The 15,187-nt window shown below is 30.6% G+C and overlaps 1 protein-coding gene across 1 annotated transcript; it reads right to left on the bottom strand.

Annotated features, from left to right (window-relative positions):
* Positions 1–1,233: 1,233 nt before the first annotated feature.
* On the bottom strand, positions 1,234–4,098 carry LOC25481910 (wall-associated receptor kinase 5). Its single transcript, XM_024775233.2, has 3 exons — positions 3,147–4,098; positions 2,725–2,901; positions 1,234–2,589 (listed from the first exon to the last, which is right to left on the bottom strand). The coding sequence occupies exons 1-3, from the start codon at positions 4,051–4,053 to the stop codon at positions 1,388–1,390; spliced, it is 2,286 nt and encodes a 761-aa protein (XP_024631001.2). The 5' UTR covers positions 4,054–4,098; the 3' UTR covers positions 1,234–1,387.
* Between the last annotated feature and the right edge of the window lie 11,089 nt (positions 4,099–15,187).

Here is a 15,187-nt window from a genome sequence, read left to right as displayed (position 1 = left end):
TTGTAAAGTAATTTATAAATTTAACTATAAAAAATTAATTATATTTCTTAGTTTATTTGCAAAATAACTTATAATTTGGAACGGATGAAATATATTATTTTCTTTTAAGTTTATAAACCGTTATCTTCCTCTATGTTTATAAACTCTAAGTAGAGCTGTCAAAACGGGCCGGTCCGTTTAGCCCGAATAAATATAGGGCTTGGGCCTAAAATATTGAGCCCGAATTTTAATAGGGCTTTTTAGCCCGGCCCTTAAAAGCCCGGTACCCGTTAGGGCTGGCCCGAATGGGACGCGGGTAGCCCGTTAGCCCGCATAACAAAAAAAAATCTATAAATTATATATATTTTTCAAATAATTATTTACTTAGTTGATTATCAAAGTAAAAAACAAAAGTGAAAATTCAATGAATTAACACAAATATAAATGTAATATAAAATTATATTTATTCATTTCGTTATTTATAGTTTTAAAAATTGAATATATAAACATCTATAACCATAACATATCTAATTTATTTAAAATCATTTTCCTCATCGTTTTAGTTTACGACGTTTGTACGAAAATGTTTACAATTTACTTTTGTGCTAGACATTATTTAAACATATTAAAAATATTATTTATAAAAAAATTATAGCAATGTTTTATAGTACTTTTTTAAAATATAATATAATATAATTTTTAATACGGGCCGGCCCGTTTAGCCCGCGGCCCGTGTAGGGCCGGGTTCGGGTAGTATATTTCAAGCCCGTTTTGTCAACCGGGCTTTTTGGCCCAACCTGCTAAAGCCCGAAGCCTGCTAGGACCGGCCCGTTTAGGGCTTGACAGCTCTAACTCTAAGTTTACAAAATTAACATAAGTTGTTTTGCAAGTTGATGAGGATGATAGGTGGGTGCGGAAGTTTCATTCTTCCAATAGGTATATGGTGAGCAGTGCCTATCACTAGTTGACGGAGGAAGATGACCATGTTACTAATGATAACGGTCACCTTACTAACATTTATCTTTTGTGGTTAAAGGTTGTTCCTTTAAAAATATCTCTCTTTGCGTGACGTTTGCTTCTTTACCAGGTTCAAACTAGAGACAACTTAATTTGGTGGTGTGTGCTATCACCCAATGATCAATCTTGTACGGGAGGTTATGTATTGAATCAGAATAATGATCATTTATGTGTTAATTGTGATTTTTACGGTAAAATTTGGTCAGTGATTTCTTATTATTAAAGAACACTTCCATCTCAGTCTCTACACTTAAAAAAATCATTAAAAACTGGATTACATGCACACAACACAATATATAAAACAAATTACATTAGAATTATATATAAACTGAAATTTGTATGCAAAAACTCCTAAAGTAATGAAATGGAACTGCATTTTGTCTTCTAACAATCATCTGCCATCATCCAATGTTATCAGTACGTGATCTTTCAAGCTGTCATATCCGATATCTCCATGTTTGCTGCTATCACCAGGTTCATAAAGGCTAGATGATGATTCATGAAGCAAGTACCTACTCTCCTCTACATTTGAGTCATCATTGATCCAAGAGTGCTTATTCATTAACCTCATTCCCTCCAATTCCATAGCCACTTCCTTCATGCTTGGTCTTTCTTCCCCTCTAAGTCTCAAACACTTCGCCGCAAGAACAGCCACCTCCTTGATCTCTTGTTTGTTTTCTTCATTCCACAAACCATCTTGAATAACTTCAAATACATTATCCTTTTTCAAGCAAGATAGAAAATGCATAGCAAGACTTCTTCTTTCTTCCGGCCTACCAAAACAAAAAGGTTTCTCCCCCGTCAGCAACTCCACAAGAACTACTCCAAAGCTATAGACATCACTTTTTTCAGTTAATTGACTTGTTTGCATATACTCTGGATCTAAGTAGCCAATAGTTCCTTGCACCATTGTGGCTATTTCAGTTTGATCAAGTGGAACCAATCTTGAAGCTCCAAAATCCGACACTTTGGCGGTGTTGGTTCCATCTAAGAGAATGTTATCACTCTTGACATCTCTATGGATGATGGGTGTTGAGGCATATGAATGTAGATATGACAGAGCCTCAGCTACCTCTGCGGCTATCTTAAGACGAGTCTTCCAAGTTGGATCATTCGTCTTACCTTTTGTGTGAATAAATTCAGAAAGAGTACCATTGCTAACAAACTCATAAACCAACAAAGGAACTTCTGTTTCTAGACAACACCCTAAGAGTTTGACCACATTTCTGTGATTTATTTGAGAGACAACATCCACCTCATTAATGAATTGTTCAATTTGGCTTTTGTCTATTGTTTTAGACTTTTTGATAGCAACAATTCTATTATCATCAAGTTCCCCTTTGTAAACTGTACCAAAACCTCCTTTACCTATGATTAAGCTCTCATCAAATTTGTTAGTGGCTTTCCTTAGTTCATTTTCTTCGAAAATGTGAGTTATTTGAGACGAGTCTTTCCTTTGACGAAGTTTATGTTCCAAAATAGAACCTCCATTCTGCCTAAAGAATTTCTCTTTCAATTTGACAAGTTTCCTTTTTTGGTAAATTAAGTAGGAAATTATGCACAGAAATAGAACAATAAATACTGCTCCTACTCCTGCATCCAAAATATATTGAACCCAAATTTTGGATTGTTCCACAAACTAATATCAGTATCATATATATAACTAAAAATACATAAGATTTTAAAAAATTGATCATAAATTAAAATTAGGTGTGTTTTGTTGCTTACCAAGGACAGTTGTTGGTACTATTTGATATGTATTTCGATCAGGTAGTTTGCATCCTCCTAAACTTGTTCCATTTCCAAATTGCGAGTTCGGACAGAAACAATTGTAACTCCCAACAGTGTTATTACAATTTGCTTCACTTAGGCATGTATGATTTGATGTCGCACATTCATTAATGTCTGAAAGACAATAAAAAGCATGGTTGTTTGCCGGTCAAATCACTAGTTTGTATGATTCTCATCATAATACATTGATGAATCCCAATTCACTTCGATGAATCACTAAATCACTAGTTTAAAACGAGTCACATAATTAAGAGAAACCAAATTCAATAAAACATTGAAGATATGAAGCATTATCAATTAATTAAACTACAAAAGAAAAAGAAAAACTGTGATTTACAATCATGATATGTACTTGTTACCTCTACAGCCTCCGGGAACGTATGGATTTCCTTCAAAACCTGCCAAACACTTGCATCTGTAACCGTCATAATCTGAATCTTTATCAACACATTCACTATTTTCCTTGCAGGCATAGCTATTTGTAGTTTGGGCTATTCGACATGATTCATTTGTAACAACCCAATTAACAACCATAGGGAAAGTGTTATAAGGCAGTTTCTTAATATGTTCTACAGAAAAATTATAGGATCCTTGTTTTGCAATAAAGGAATAGCTACAAGAATTTTCCATAGATAGTGTAGAAGGTGAGAATTTAAATGCTTGTATGGTGATATTTTTCATAAGTGGAGGAATATCAACTTCACAACAACCTAAACCTGTGCACTTTCCAGTGTTATTTCCAATTACCATTTTAGTATCAAAATCATAACATCTTGTTAAGCATCCTGTAGAATAAGTGGCACCCTTGAAATTACTGTTGAGATATCCGAAACTGTCACAACCAACTGTTATGAATTTGTTGTCTGTGCTTGAAATTGCGAGGGAAGAAACTCTGAGAGAAGGTTTATTTGCTTTTTCGGTATTATTATTACTATTACTACTACTATTCGTACAGAGATGTGAGACGAAAAATCTCATTTCCATTTGACCTTGGGGATTTATGTCTAGGACTTGTATATTCTTACCATAAATTAATTTGGAATTGTCTGTACAAGTGAGCATAAATTTGGAATTTATGTAACATGGTGTATGATCTTGTGCTGTTGAATTTCCTATGCCAAATGGATATGGAACTTTTACACCTCCACAGGTGTAATTGCAGCCTGGTAGGACTTGTTTAGGTTGATCAGATGCAAGTGTAAATGCAACTGCTTCTATCAAATGTGCTAATGCAGCAAGTATTATTAATACTTGCAGGACCTTCATTTTTAAATTGGAGTACTGACTGACTTGTGGCCTGGAGTAAGGGTGTTTCGTTATTTATAATAAAAACCCTTCCAAATTTTCATGGTATTTTGCTAATTTAAATAAAAGTTGCATTGACTTGCAAGTTGCATGGAAGACCTGACCATATATTCTTCTCTCTGAAATTAAATTTGATAGCTGCCGTGGTTGTTGCTCCTCCCGGAGGACCCAATTTTACTTTATGCATTATTCACATACATATTATTTATGATCATATTTTTATGTTAGTGTATAAGATGTTGTCGAATTTATCACGGTAAATATTTTTGATATATCAATTTTTATTTTTATTTTTTATTTTTTATAACTTTTACTAATAGATAATTAAAATTATTAAAAATCAAAATTGTTCATCGCCGCCGATAATAAAACATTCAACTAAATCATTTACTACGAGACAAATGAAGTAATATATAATTGAAATATACTCGTCCCTCCTTAGCAAAAATAAAAAATAAAAATACATATATATACTAGTCCATATTATTATTATTGAAAGAAAATGCACTCGTCCCTTAAATCAATCTCATATAGTAGTTACTCCTAAAAAAAATAGTAGTTGTTGTAAAAAATAGTAATTGTTGTAAACTTGTAATCATATTAACTATGTTAATCACAATTCTCAACCTATGTTTGAATATCAGATCTTGCATATATTATGACCTTGCATCTATTATGCATTATTCCTACCAACTGAGTTAAACTCACGAAGACTCTCAATTTTTTTTCTAATCGAAATCTAACAATTCTCAATGTTATAAAAAACACTTCCTTCAAATAAAATATTTATACACCTATAAATGCGGTCTAATAACTTGAAGAGAATTAAGTTCCCCTGTTTTTTCTCTTTCTTCTCTTCCCTTAAAACTTTTGTCGTCACCACCTTTCTTATTCTTGTATATCAAAGAGGGTAATTCAGGGTCAATTATGACCCGAAATCAATCATACGAATTGTTGTTTTAGTTAAATAAGTAATACCAACATTTTTAGTATTCCTTTAATTGTTGTTGTGATTTCGTCGTATTTGTAGGATTTTGTTATTTTCTGTCTTTGTACGGTGTGTTTTTTGTATTTATGCGTTGTTTAACTGATACATGATGAAATAAAGATTAATTTTGTATTGTCATATTTATAGTCATATATATACTATGTTGTTTTATGTCATTAACATGAATGTGTTTGTTCGCAGATTCATTTTTTCGTTTTTACGACTTAAAATTTTTATTATATCGATATACTTTAGGCTTAATATCAACTTTAACCCCCTAAGAAAAAAACTACAAAACTGCCCCTAAGTTTTGCATTTGTGACAATTTTGGCCCCAAGACCAATTTGACTTGGTCTACGTTGACGTGACACCCTAAGTGGGGAGCCACGTGTTATTTTATTATTATTATTTTTAATCAAAAATTGGCTTTCGGAGGCCAAAACTGCTACAATTGCATACTTAGGTGGCGGTTTTGTAGTTTTTTTTTAGAGGATCAAAATCGCAACTTCGTGAAAATTAAAACGCGAAAACTGCTATTAAACCTATACTTTATCAATTTAAATGAAGGAGTATCATTTATTGTTGTGAATAAAAGAAAACTTGGAGCAGAGTTTTGGAGGTATGCTTGGCATTATAGTCGGTCAACGGGTAACATCGTGGAACATTGAGTACCATGAGTTATGCTTGACGAAGACTTGGCATATTTTTGGTTTTATGATATAGGCTTAAATATATGCAAATATTAAGGAATTTTGATTTCATGCCAAAATTTGTTTTTGATTTTAGTTTTTACAAGTAGTGGTGGTAATATTGGTTTTGACAAATAATGCCTGTGTTATTTATTTGTATTTTTCTAAGGAATATTTATCTGTATTTAAATACATATAATTAATGCCTCAAGAAAATAAAATGTAAAAAATCATATTTAAAAACTTCAAAGCAAATTTCAGAAACAAAATAAAATTAGAGAAATGATATTTGAACATCTATTTAGTGACAACTTTTGCAACAACTTTCTCTCTCATACTCACATTATTTTTTTCTTTGTCTCTCTATTGCTATGGTTTCCGTGCCAATACCACTTTTTTCTTTGTAAAATATGGTTGTCAAATAAGTTGTCATCAAATTGGTTATTCAAATAACACTCCTCGTAAAATTAAAACAAAAGATGCAGTCGTCGGTCAATGGGTAAACATCCAGGAACATTGGTTTTTTTTCTTTTTCCTTTTTTACAATAAAGTTGAATTATTAAAGTGTCACGGGTATACAGTGTGATGAGACGATTAAGTTGAACTTTGAATAAATAAAAAGTGGTGGAAAACTGGTTTTATTCTATTAAAAAGGGTTAGTGATTCTTAATTTTAAATTTATTGAAAAGAAATAAAATAGCACTTGAGATTGGTTCACTTAAAAATGTCAATGGAGATGTCCTAAAGTTCTATATAGTTCAACTAATAAATATACCCAAATATTCTGTCAAAAAATAAAAAATAAATATACCCAAATAATTTTTGAAGATTCTTGCATTTCTTTCTTTTCATAAAACTCAAGCTAAAAAAATAATTAAATTAAACGAATAATGTCTTTCTTACATTTATAAATGCCTTTGAAGAAACCAAATTAATATAAATGATTTGAAATATTAAACAGCACAACCAAGACAAAGTTTTACCAATCGTACAACAAACCAAATTTGATGGAAAAATCGCAATGAAAGAATAGATGAGCCACGTCCTCTAAATTACCACGTCCTCCACACATTGTTGAGAAGTATCCGGAAGTACCTCTCTTTTTACCAAATTGTTGTTTGTTGGTGATCGATTAAGAAGGAGGTGCCACATAAAAAGATTGACCTTGAGAGGGACATCTTTATGCCAAAACACATGAAAGGCATCTTCATTGAAGTGTAAGATTTTGAAGTGTGAAGATTCTACCGCCACCTGTCAGTAACATCATCATGCAAAATAATAGAGTTCAAACAAGCACTACATTCCCTCAGCTGATCCTCCTCCCATGCCATCTTGTTAACATAAAGCTCAAAAGACGTCTGAACCTAACTTTTAAAGTTACATTCTCCATTCACGAGTCCCACCAAAATAAAAAGGAATTACCATCACCCACCTTGCACATATAAGTATCATCAATGCAAACTACCTACAGTTGTACCAACACTACAACCATTACTTACTAAAGTACACCACCATGTTGAACCCCTCTTATTGTCGGCGTAAACAAAAAGGCTACCCTTCCTAAACCTTGCCGCCAACACTCTAAACCACAAACTACCACACTTTTCCTTCAACCTCCACCACCATTTACCCAACAATGCTGTATCGAATTCTCTTAGCCTCCTAACCCCCAGACCTCCTTTGTCCTTATTAGAGTAAACATTATCCCATTTAATCCAAGATATTTTTCTAATTTCCCAAACCCTCTTTAGAAAAAACAATTAAAAATAGATTCGATAGAAGAGATGATATCTGCGGAAGCCTTGAAGAAGGAAAAAAAATAGATCGAGAGAGAGGACAAAACATACTTCAGAAGAACCAATCGACCACCAATAAATAAGTTTACTCTTTCAACTCGACAATCAAGATTTCATGAGTGGTTGCCAAAAATTCAACTTACGGGAATCTCCATCAATAGGAAGCTACAAACAAAGAAAATTTATCTATCTAAATTTACAATTTAAAATAGAAGTCGTCTCAACCAACTAAAAAGCAGCCACATTAATACCAACCATAAATAAGCAACAGAAGCTACAAATTTACATGATATTATATATAATAAACAATTCAGTTATTTATATTATCTCAAAAAAAAAAAAAATCGGTTATTTATATGATTAGACCAAATTCAGTAATGATTATATAAGAACGAACTTAGATTTTTCCCGTATCTCATTCCCTCGTTTTCCTCTCTTTCTCTATTTGGTGTTTTTCTCTCTCAAATGACATATACTAGCATGATCGATTAATATTTAATTATATTTTTTTAGGGAATTTAATTATTTTTAATAACGATTAATATTTAATTTTAATATTATTAATAAATTTTTTATAGGATTAAATATGTTTTAAGTCCCTACAAAATCATGAATTTTTAAATTTAGTCCATTTCATAAAAAGAAAAAAGAAGTTTAGTCCTTATAAATATTTTATGGTAATTTTAGTTCTATAAAATATTGTAGTTTATAAAAATAGTCCTTATTTTACAACCCACTTGGGTTGGTCTTAAAAACTCCACAATAGCCCTATAAAATGCAAATAAAGACTAAAAATAAACATTTTTTTTTGTAGAGATTAAACTTGAAAACTTATAATTTTATAGAGATTAAAAATATATTTAACCTATTTTTATTTATGATCAATTGAGGCAGCACTATTCTACTTGCCATTATTAGTCGGTTAATAAATGGGTCCAAAAAAAAAAAGTGACTCAAAGGGTAATTTCTAGCAACGTAGCTTCTTGTCTCTTCCTAGTAAGATGATTTTTTGCTTGACAGACACATTGAGAAGATTAAGTTGAACCATTAATTGAATCGAAAACATTTATTTTATTAGCAAAATTGGTTTTAAATTTTAATCCATCAATTTTGAGAGAAAAAATATTGATATTTCAATTGACTCGCTTATTTATTTTTTTAATCGTTTTCTTATCCGTGGCTTTCTTAGATTTTTGTATAAATGAACAACATATTTTACTTTAAATGAACCAACATGAGTAATCACAGCTAAGTTATATAGGACATGGTTGACGAAGACTTTGAAATCATTGATGTAAATTTCATCCATTTTGTTTCATTATAGATAGAGACTTTGTAAGTTTTGGTCTCCAGCACTCATTTTCAGACCAATAATTGAGAAAGTAAAGTGCACGACAATATAATGTCAATCTAATGGCTGATGAGGGTGAACTAGTCTCATCTCAATATGTTAGTACTATCATCTTGATTAATAATCATCAATTGGTATACATTTTATTTAAAATAACCTTACTATATTGTTCAATCTTTACTTAAAATTGTACTCCATCCGTCCCTTAATAAATGACCCAGTTGACAATATACATTATTGACTTGACATACTTTGACCACACTTTTCTACTAATTCACAAAAATAAATAAGTATCATGTAAGATGTTGTTGGATTCGTCTCGATGAGTATTTTTAAAATATTAAATTTTTATAATTTTTTTTTAGTATAGAATTGAAGATATCAAAGATAAAACATATGCATTGGTATATGTGTTAGAGTCAACTAGATCACTTATTTAAGTCGTTTTAGAATATGAATAAAAACATAGGATTTAGAATATGAATATGAATAAAAACATAGGATTTTTTGACAAAACACTCGTGAGGGATCAAATTGGTTAGTAATTAGATTAATTTTTTACACCAATTCTATTGACGCCACTTTCGCATACCACTCATGAATGATACTTTTATAAAGTAATTCATAATTTTTCTTTACTATATAAAATTAATTATATTTCTTTATGTGAAATTGGCAAAATAACTTATAATTTGGAACAATTGAAATATATTATTTTCCTCTAAGTTTACAAAATTAACATTAGTTTTGCAGGTTGATGATGGAGTGGGTGTGGAAGCTTCATTCTTCCAATAGGTATACACTGAGAAGGGCCTATTACAGGTTGACCGAAGAAGATGGCCATGTTACTAATGATAACAATCACTTTATTAACAACCATCTTTTGTGGTTATAAAGGTTGTTCCTTTAAAAGTATCTATGTTTCGTGGTGTTTTCTTCTTAACCGGGTTTTAACTGGAGACAACTTAATTCGGCGGCATGTGCTATCTCCCAATGATTGATTAGTCTTATACGGGAGGTTGCAGATTGAATGAAGATAGAGGGTCATTTATCTGTTAATTATGATTTTTAAGGTATAATTTGGTCGGCGATTTCTTCTTGACTGGAAGTTTCAACGGCGGTTGAAAAGAATTTATCGGATCATCTAACTCAATTTTGTGGTTTAGGTGATTTTTCGAGAAATTAATTAGTAAAAGAGTTGTCAAATGTTTTATTGATACCGTAAATCAATATAAAAATGAGATTATTTTTTTTTTTTTTTTTTGTGTGTGTGTCTAGAATAACATATATTGCAAGATAGGAGTATAATTTTTTTCCTTCAGTAGGCCATATAAATAATCTACCTTATAAATCTTAAATTATTTTCCACCATACTCATTTCTCACGCACTCTTCGAAAATCCTAAACTGCCCTCGTTCAAATTATATAATTTGAATCCTATTTGTGCTACATCAAATTATATAAAATGAATCATGTAAAAAAACATAAATAGATAATCAAAACTCTCTAATGACCATTATACCATCCCCACAAAAACCGCACAACAGTTTGTGGATGGTATGAATGGTCAACGATGACCATGATATCATAACAACCCCAAAGAAAAAGTAAGAAAGATAAGAGAAGAGAGTTATTGCAATGAAAATGGATATGAAGGTAAAACAAAGGAGGGCATTGAGTAGAAAAAAAAAACTTAAATACTTTAGTTCATTGTTGGCCCATTTAGAATTTATCACCTGATATTTTTAAAGGGAGCTCAAATCCTTAATTTGCAACAACATTGTAGCAGCGTATAAGAAAATAGAAAGACAAACGAGTGAAATACAAAGTTGAAGTGAATGCTTAAAGAGAAAGAAGAAAAAGGGTTACAACGGAAATTTCATCGGAAAGCACGACTCAAATGCTTTTCTTCTATTAGTTTTGTTTCAATATTTTATCCTATAATGTTGCAACGAAAACATGAATATGATAGTGAAAAATTTCCTTTTATCGTATAATTGAGAAAGTTATGATATTCTTGGGTTTAGTTCTATCATAACTTCTCAATAGAACTTTATTTATTGAAAAAGTTATGATAGAACTATTGATGTAGACACAATTATTAGTAACTTTACATCTAAAAATACCGTCTTGAACATTTGGATATTAAATAATATATTTTTTTGTATAAAATCATTTGTTTTTATTAGATTATTTCGTAACGTAATAGAAACTATCATTTTCAAACAAATTGTTTTCACAAATTAGGAATTCAAGTTTTTTATATGCTTATAAATTAGAGTCCGAACATCAAGTTCGCTCGTAGGCCACCAAAATCTCATAAACGGGTGTGATGCAAGACTATTTATACACACACCACAATCATTGACTGTAACTACAATCAAAGGAAAAACGTAAAATTAACTAAACTTGTCAAAAATAAATCACAAACCCTCCAAACCTTGCTTGTAACGCCATAATCCGAATTATGGATTGCTTCAGGTTATATAATTTGAACACGCATATAGTATTGGTTCAAATTATATAATCTGAAATATGCAAAGAATGTGTTAAAAGTTGTGATTTGGGGGTTTTGACTGGTTTCAGATTATAAAGTCTGAATCGTGTTTAGAATCGAAAAAACAGAGAAAAAACTGCCATTATGTCCAATTCTACGACAATAAACAGCATAAATTAAACATAACAATTGCAACAAGATAAGTAAACAACAAAATACAACAAACTAAAACAACATAATTGAAGACAAATGAGATTGACAGTTCAGTCATATATAAATTTTGGCATTATATTAGGGGTCTTTTTTTACTGAAGGATAATTCCGCAAGTAATATTACTAACGCCAATATTACTGAGGGATATTATTTGTCACCAATCCTCCAGTAATCCGGTATCTATTAAGTTTATTGAACACAAATACATCATGCATATGAAATTAAGTATATTAAGTTTTAGATGCTTACATAATCATTTGTGGATGACGACTACATCAACCATATTCTATTTAATATAAAAGGTTGTGATGTAGCTATAATCATTTGTTTTTTATCACCATTTGTGTGTGTTTCTTCTAAATATAAATTTTCGTTGCAACTTGCAAGTCAACTCTTATTAAATTAGCAACTAGTTTAGAACAAAAAACAATAGCAATTAGCAGCATAGTTTTAAAACTCGGCTCGATCATCGACTCGGCGGAGGTACTGGGTTAATGGGTTAATGGTCGAACCACTATGACTGAATCGAAACCACTCGAATGACTCGGTTAGATAACTCGGTCCTTAGATTAAATTTATATAGTTATTTAACCGGATTAACTCGGATTGAATCGGTGACTCGGTCACTTTAGAAACTAAAATAATTAATGAGTGTTGTAATTTAAAAAATGTTTACATTTAACGAAAAAAATAAAATCAAATGGGTGTTTAAATATATGGACGAAGAGAGTAATACATATTCAAATAAATATAGTAAAATAAAAAAATTCTTTCAAAAAAAATGTTTATTAAAATATTTGAGATGTCGAACAATAATATTTAGAGTAAATTACACTTCCCTCCCCTCAAAGATGCTTGAATTACACTCCCCTCCCCTCTTAAGTTAAAATATACACCTTACTCCCTCAATATTTTTTTATGTTAAAATTTATACTCCCCTTCCTTGTAAGATGCTTGAATTACAAACCCCTCCCTTAATAATTAAATATGCACTACACTTTAATCTATTTGAACATAAATAAATATTCTTATAATATATATTAATTTTGAATCATCATTTAAAAAAAATTCATTCATTTCTTTATAGTTTAAATGTCAATGATAATTAAGTTTAAATATATTTCTATTGATTTTATAAATTACAGTATAAAATTAACTTTTAAATAATCATGCTTTAATGATTTTAGTAATTTTTCACATATTTTAATTTTGTTTTGGGTTGTTTCATATTTTATAATAGAGTTTAAAACTACATGTTAATGAAATTGTGAATAAAAAATAGCGAAAAATATGTATTCAATTTTTTATTATATTAAAATAGACCCGCAATACTCTTTTTTTTTAAGTGTGTTAAATTATTATTTTTTGCTAGATTATTAGAAATAATAAAAAAGAATATTGAGGGAGTAAAGTGTAGATTTTAACATAAGAGGGGAGGGGGATGTAATTCAAGCTTCTTTTAGGGGAGGGAAGTGAAATTTTTTCTAATATGTTTTGAATAAGAGGGGAGGGGAGTGTATGTTTTAACTTAAGAGGGGAGGGGAGTGTAATTCAAGCATCTTTGAGGGGAGGGGAGTGTAATTTGCTCATAGTTAAATGATAAGAGTGTGCTTGGTTACTTAAAAAAAATAGAGTGTACTTCGTCCCCCTAAAAAAACTGTTCAGTTATTATATATAAATAATAAGAAGTAATTTTAAAGCAAAAGAGGTTCATGTTGCAGTGTATAAGTGATTGCCTTGCATGTTGGGGGATGTGGGTTCAACACCCAGTGCTGCCATTTTTTGGCTTAATTAATTCAATTAATTTCTGCTTTACTTCAAACCGGTTTTTTGGCTTAATTAATTCAATTAATTTCTGCTTTACTTCAAACCGGTCCGGTTCACCAGTTTTTCCCGAGTTTGACCGAGTCACGCTGGTTCAGTCCGGTTTGATTACATGACCGATCCGTTATCTGTAAATAACCGAAACTCCCTTATGCCACAAGAAACTAAAAAGGCAATGCATCCATTAATAAGGCAAATTCTATGGTACAAGTTGTTTTTTTCGAAGAAAAATAATCGTTTTCTATCATTAACAATTACAATAATTAGATCTTAGTTACCGAAAGTGTCGACGAAATAAAATTTACATTTTTTGAATTTTTTTACATATAACAAAGAATATTTATTATTTTTTATGAGAAAATGTTAAAAATTTAATATGATTCTTATAAACAATGAAATGATGTTTATTCTTATAAAACGATGTCTTATAAAATATAAATATTGATAAATAACTCTTTATTTCATAAAATAATCGTTAAATTGTAAGTATTTGAAGCAGGAGTACCGGTACACCTCAATTTGTGAGGTGCACCGTAGAAGTTCCCCATTAATAATGGTTTCATTAGCACTTTTGATAGAAACAGTTGCAGCAAATCAATCCCAACAAGTCCTACCTGGCTGCAACTATACTTGTGGAGATATAAACATTCCATATCCATTTGGCATAGGAAATTCAACAACACAAGATCATACACCATTTTACATGCATTCTTCTAAATTCAATCTTACTTGTACACACAACTCCAAAGTATTGATGATCTTCTACAAGAAGCAGGAAGTAAAAGTATAGACCTTTCCTTCTTGAAACTGAAACTAACAGAAATTACTTCTCAATACACACATTCAAAGGGGGCACAACAAAATCGATGCATTAATATTCAATAGTCACTTCTTTTATTTTTAATGAAATGTATCAATCAATAATCACAAGTAAATTTATTCCAAACAGATAACTTATGCAAAGGATTTTGAAGTGAGAGTAGAGTATACTGAAGTGAAAGAGTACCAGTATCTTAATTTTTTTTACATACTATACTCCAAAGGTATCAGTTTATCAAATAAACCTGTGTAAACCTGAGAACATATGTTCAAAAAGCATATAGTTGAGCATATTACATCACAAAAAAAAAGTGGTTTATAACTATAAGGTTTTCATATCAGACATAACTCATCCTTGCAAAATGAGTTTGTAAGCAAATGGATGCTACTCTTTAAAAACTCATTTCAAGCCTTATCTCTTTTCAGTGTGGGGTTTCAGTTTTTTCCAATACACCCTTTCACGTCCATCACTATTAGACTTGGTGCATAGATATAAATGGTGGATGTCCGGATCAATAGACTCAGATTCTATGTTAAGTTTTTATATTGAGTTTAACTCATCTTTACAAATTCAACTTGTAAGGTGAGGAGTAACACTCTTAATAAGACTTTATCTTTATTCATTGTGGGAATTTAATTTTTACCAATAATAAGATCAAAATATATATGAGTAGACATACTCTCTTTGAATGTGACATAGTTTCTTCAATTGATTGTTACAGATAATACTATAAAATGCAATTAAAGCCCTTCAGTAACATGGGGTTTACCTAACAATTGTTCAAATGTTACTAAATTCAATCAGTAACATTTTTCTTATTCCAGTTACAATTTTAAGTGTTACTAAAGGTCATTATTGTAGTAGTGATCATTCAATGATTCTCATAAACATTAAAACTACACGATACAACCGTCCA

The sequence above is a fragment of the Medicago truncatula genome, chromosome 1 (genome assembly GCF_003473485.1).
Source record: "Medicago truncatula cultivar Jemalong A17 chromosome 1, MtrunA17r5.0-ANR, whole genome shotgun sequence".
Lineage (NCBI taxonomy): Eukaryota > Viridiplantae > Streptophyta > Magnoliopsida > Fabales > Fabaceae > Medicago > Medicago truncatula.
This window is presented reverse-complemented; position numbering and strand designations above follow the sequence as displayed.

Coding starts and splice junctions, on each gene's coding strand:
- LOC25481910 (XM_024775233.2), bottom strand. CDS start 4,053: ATGAAGGTCCTGCAAGTATTAATAATACTTGCTGCATTAGCACATTTG. Junction 2,902..3,146: donor CGTTCCCGGAGGCTGTAGAG/GTAACAAGTACA, acceptor ATTGTCTTTCAG/ACATTAATGAATGTGCGACA. Junction 2,590..2,724: donor AGTACCAACAACTGTCCTTG/GTAAGCAACAAA, acceptor TTTTGGATGCAG/GAGTAGGAGCAGTATTTATT.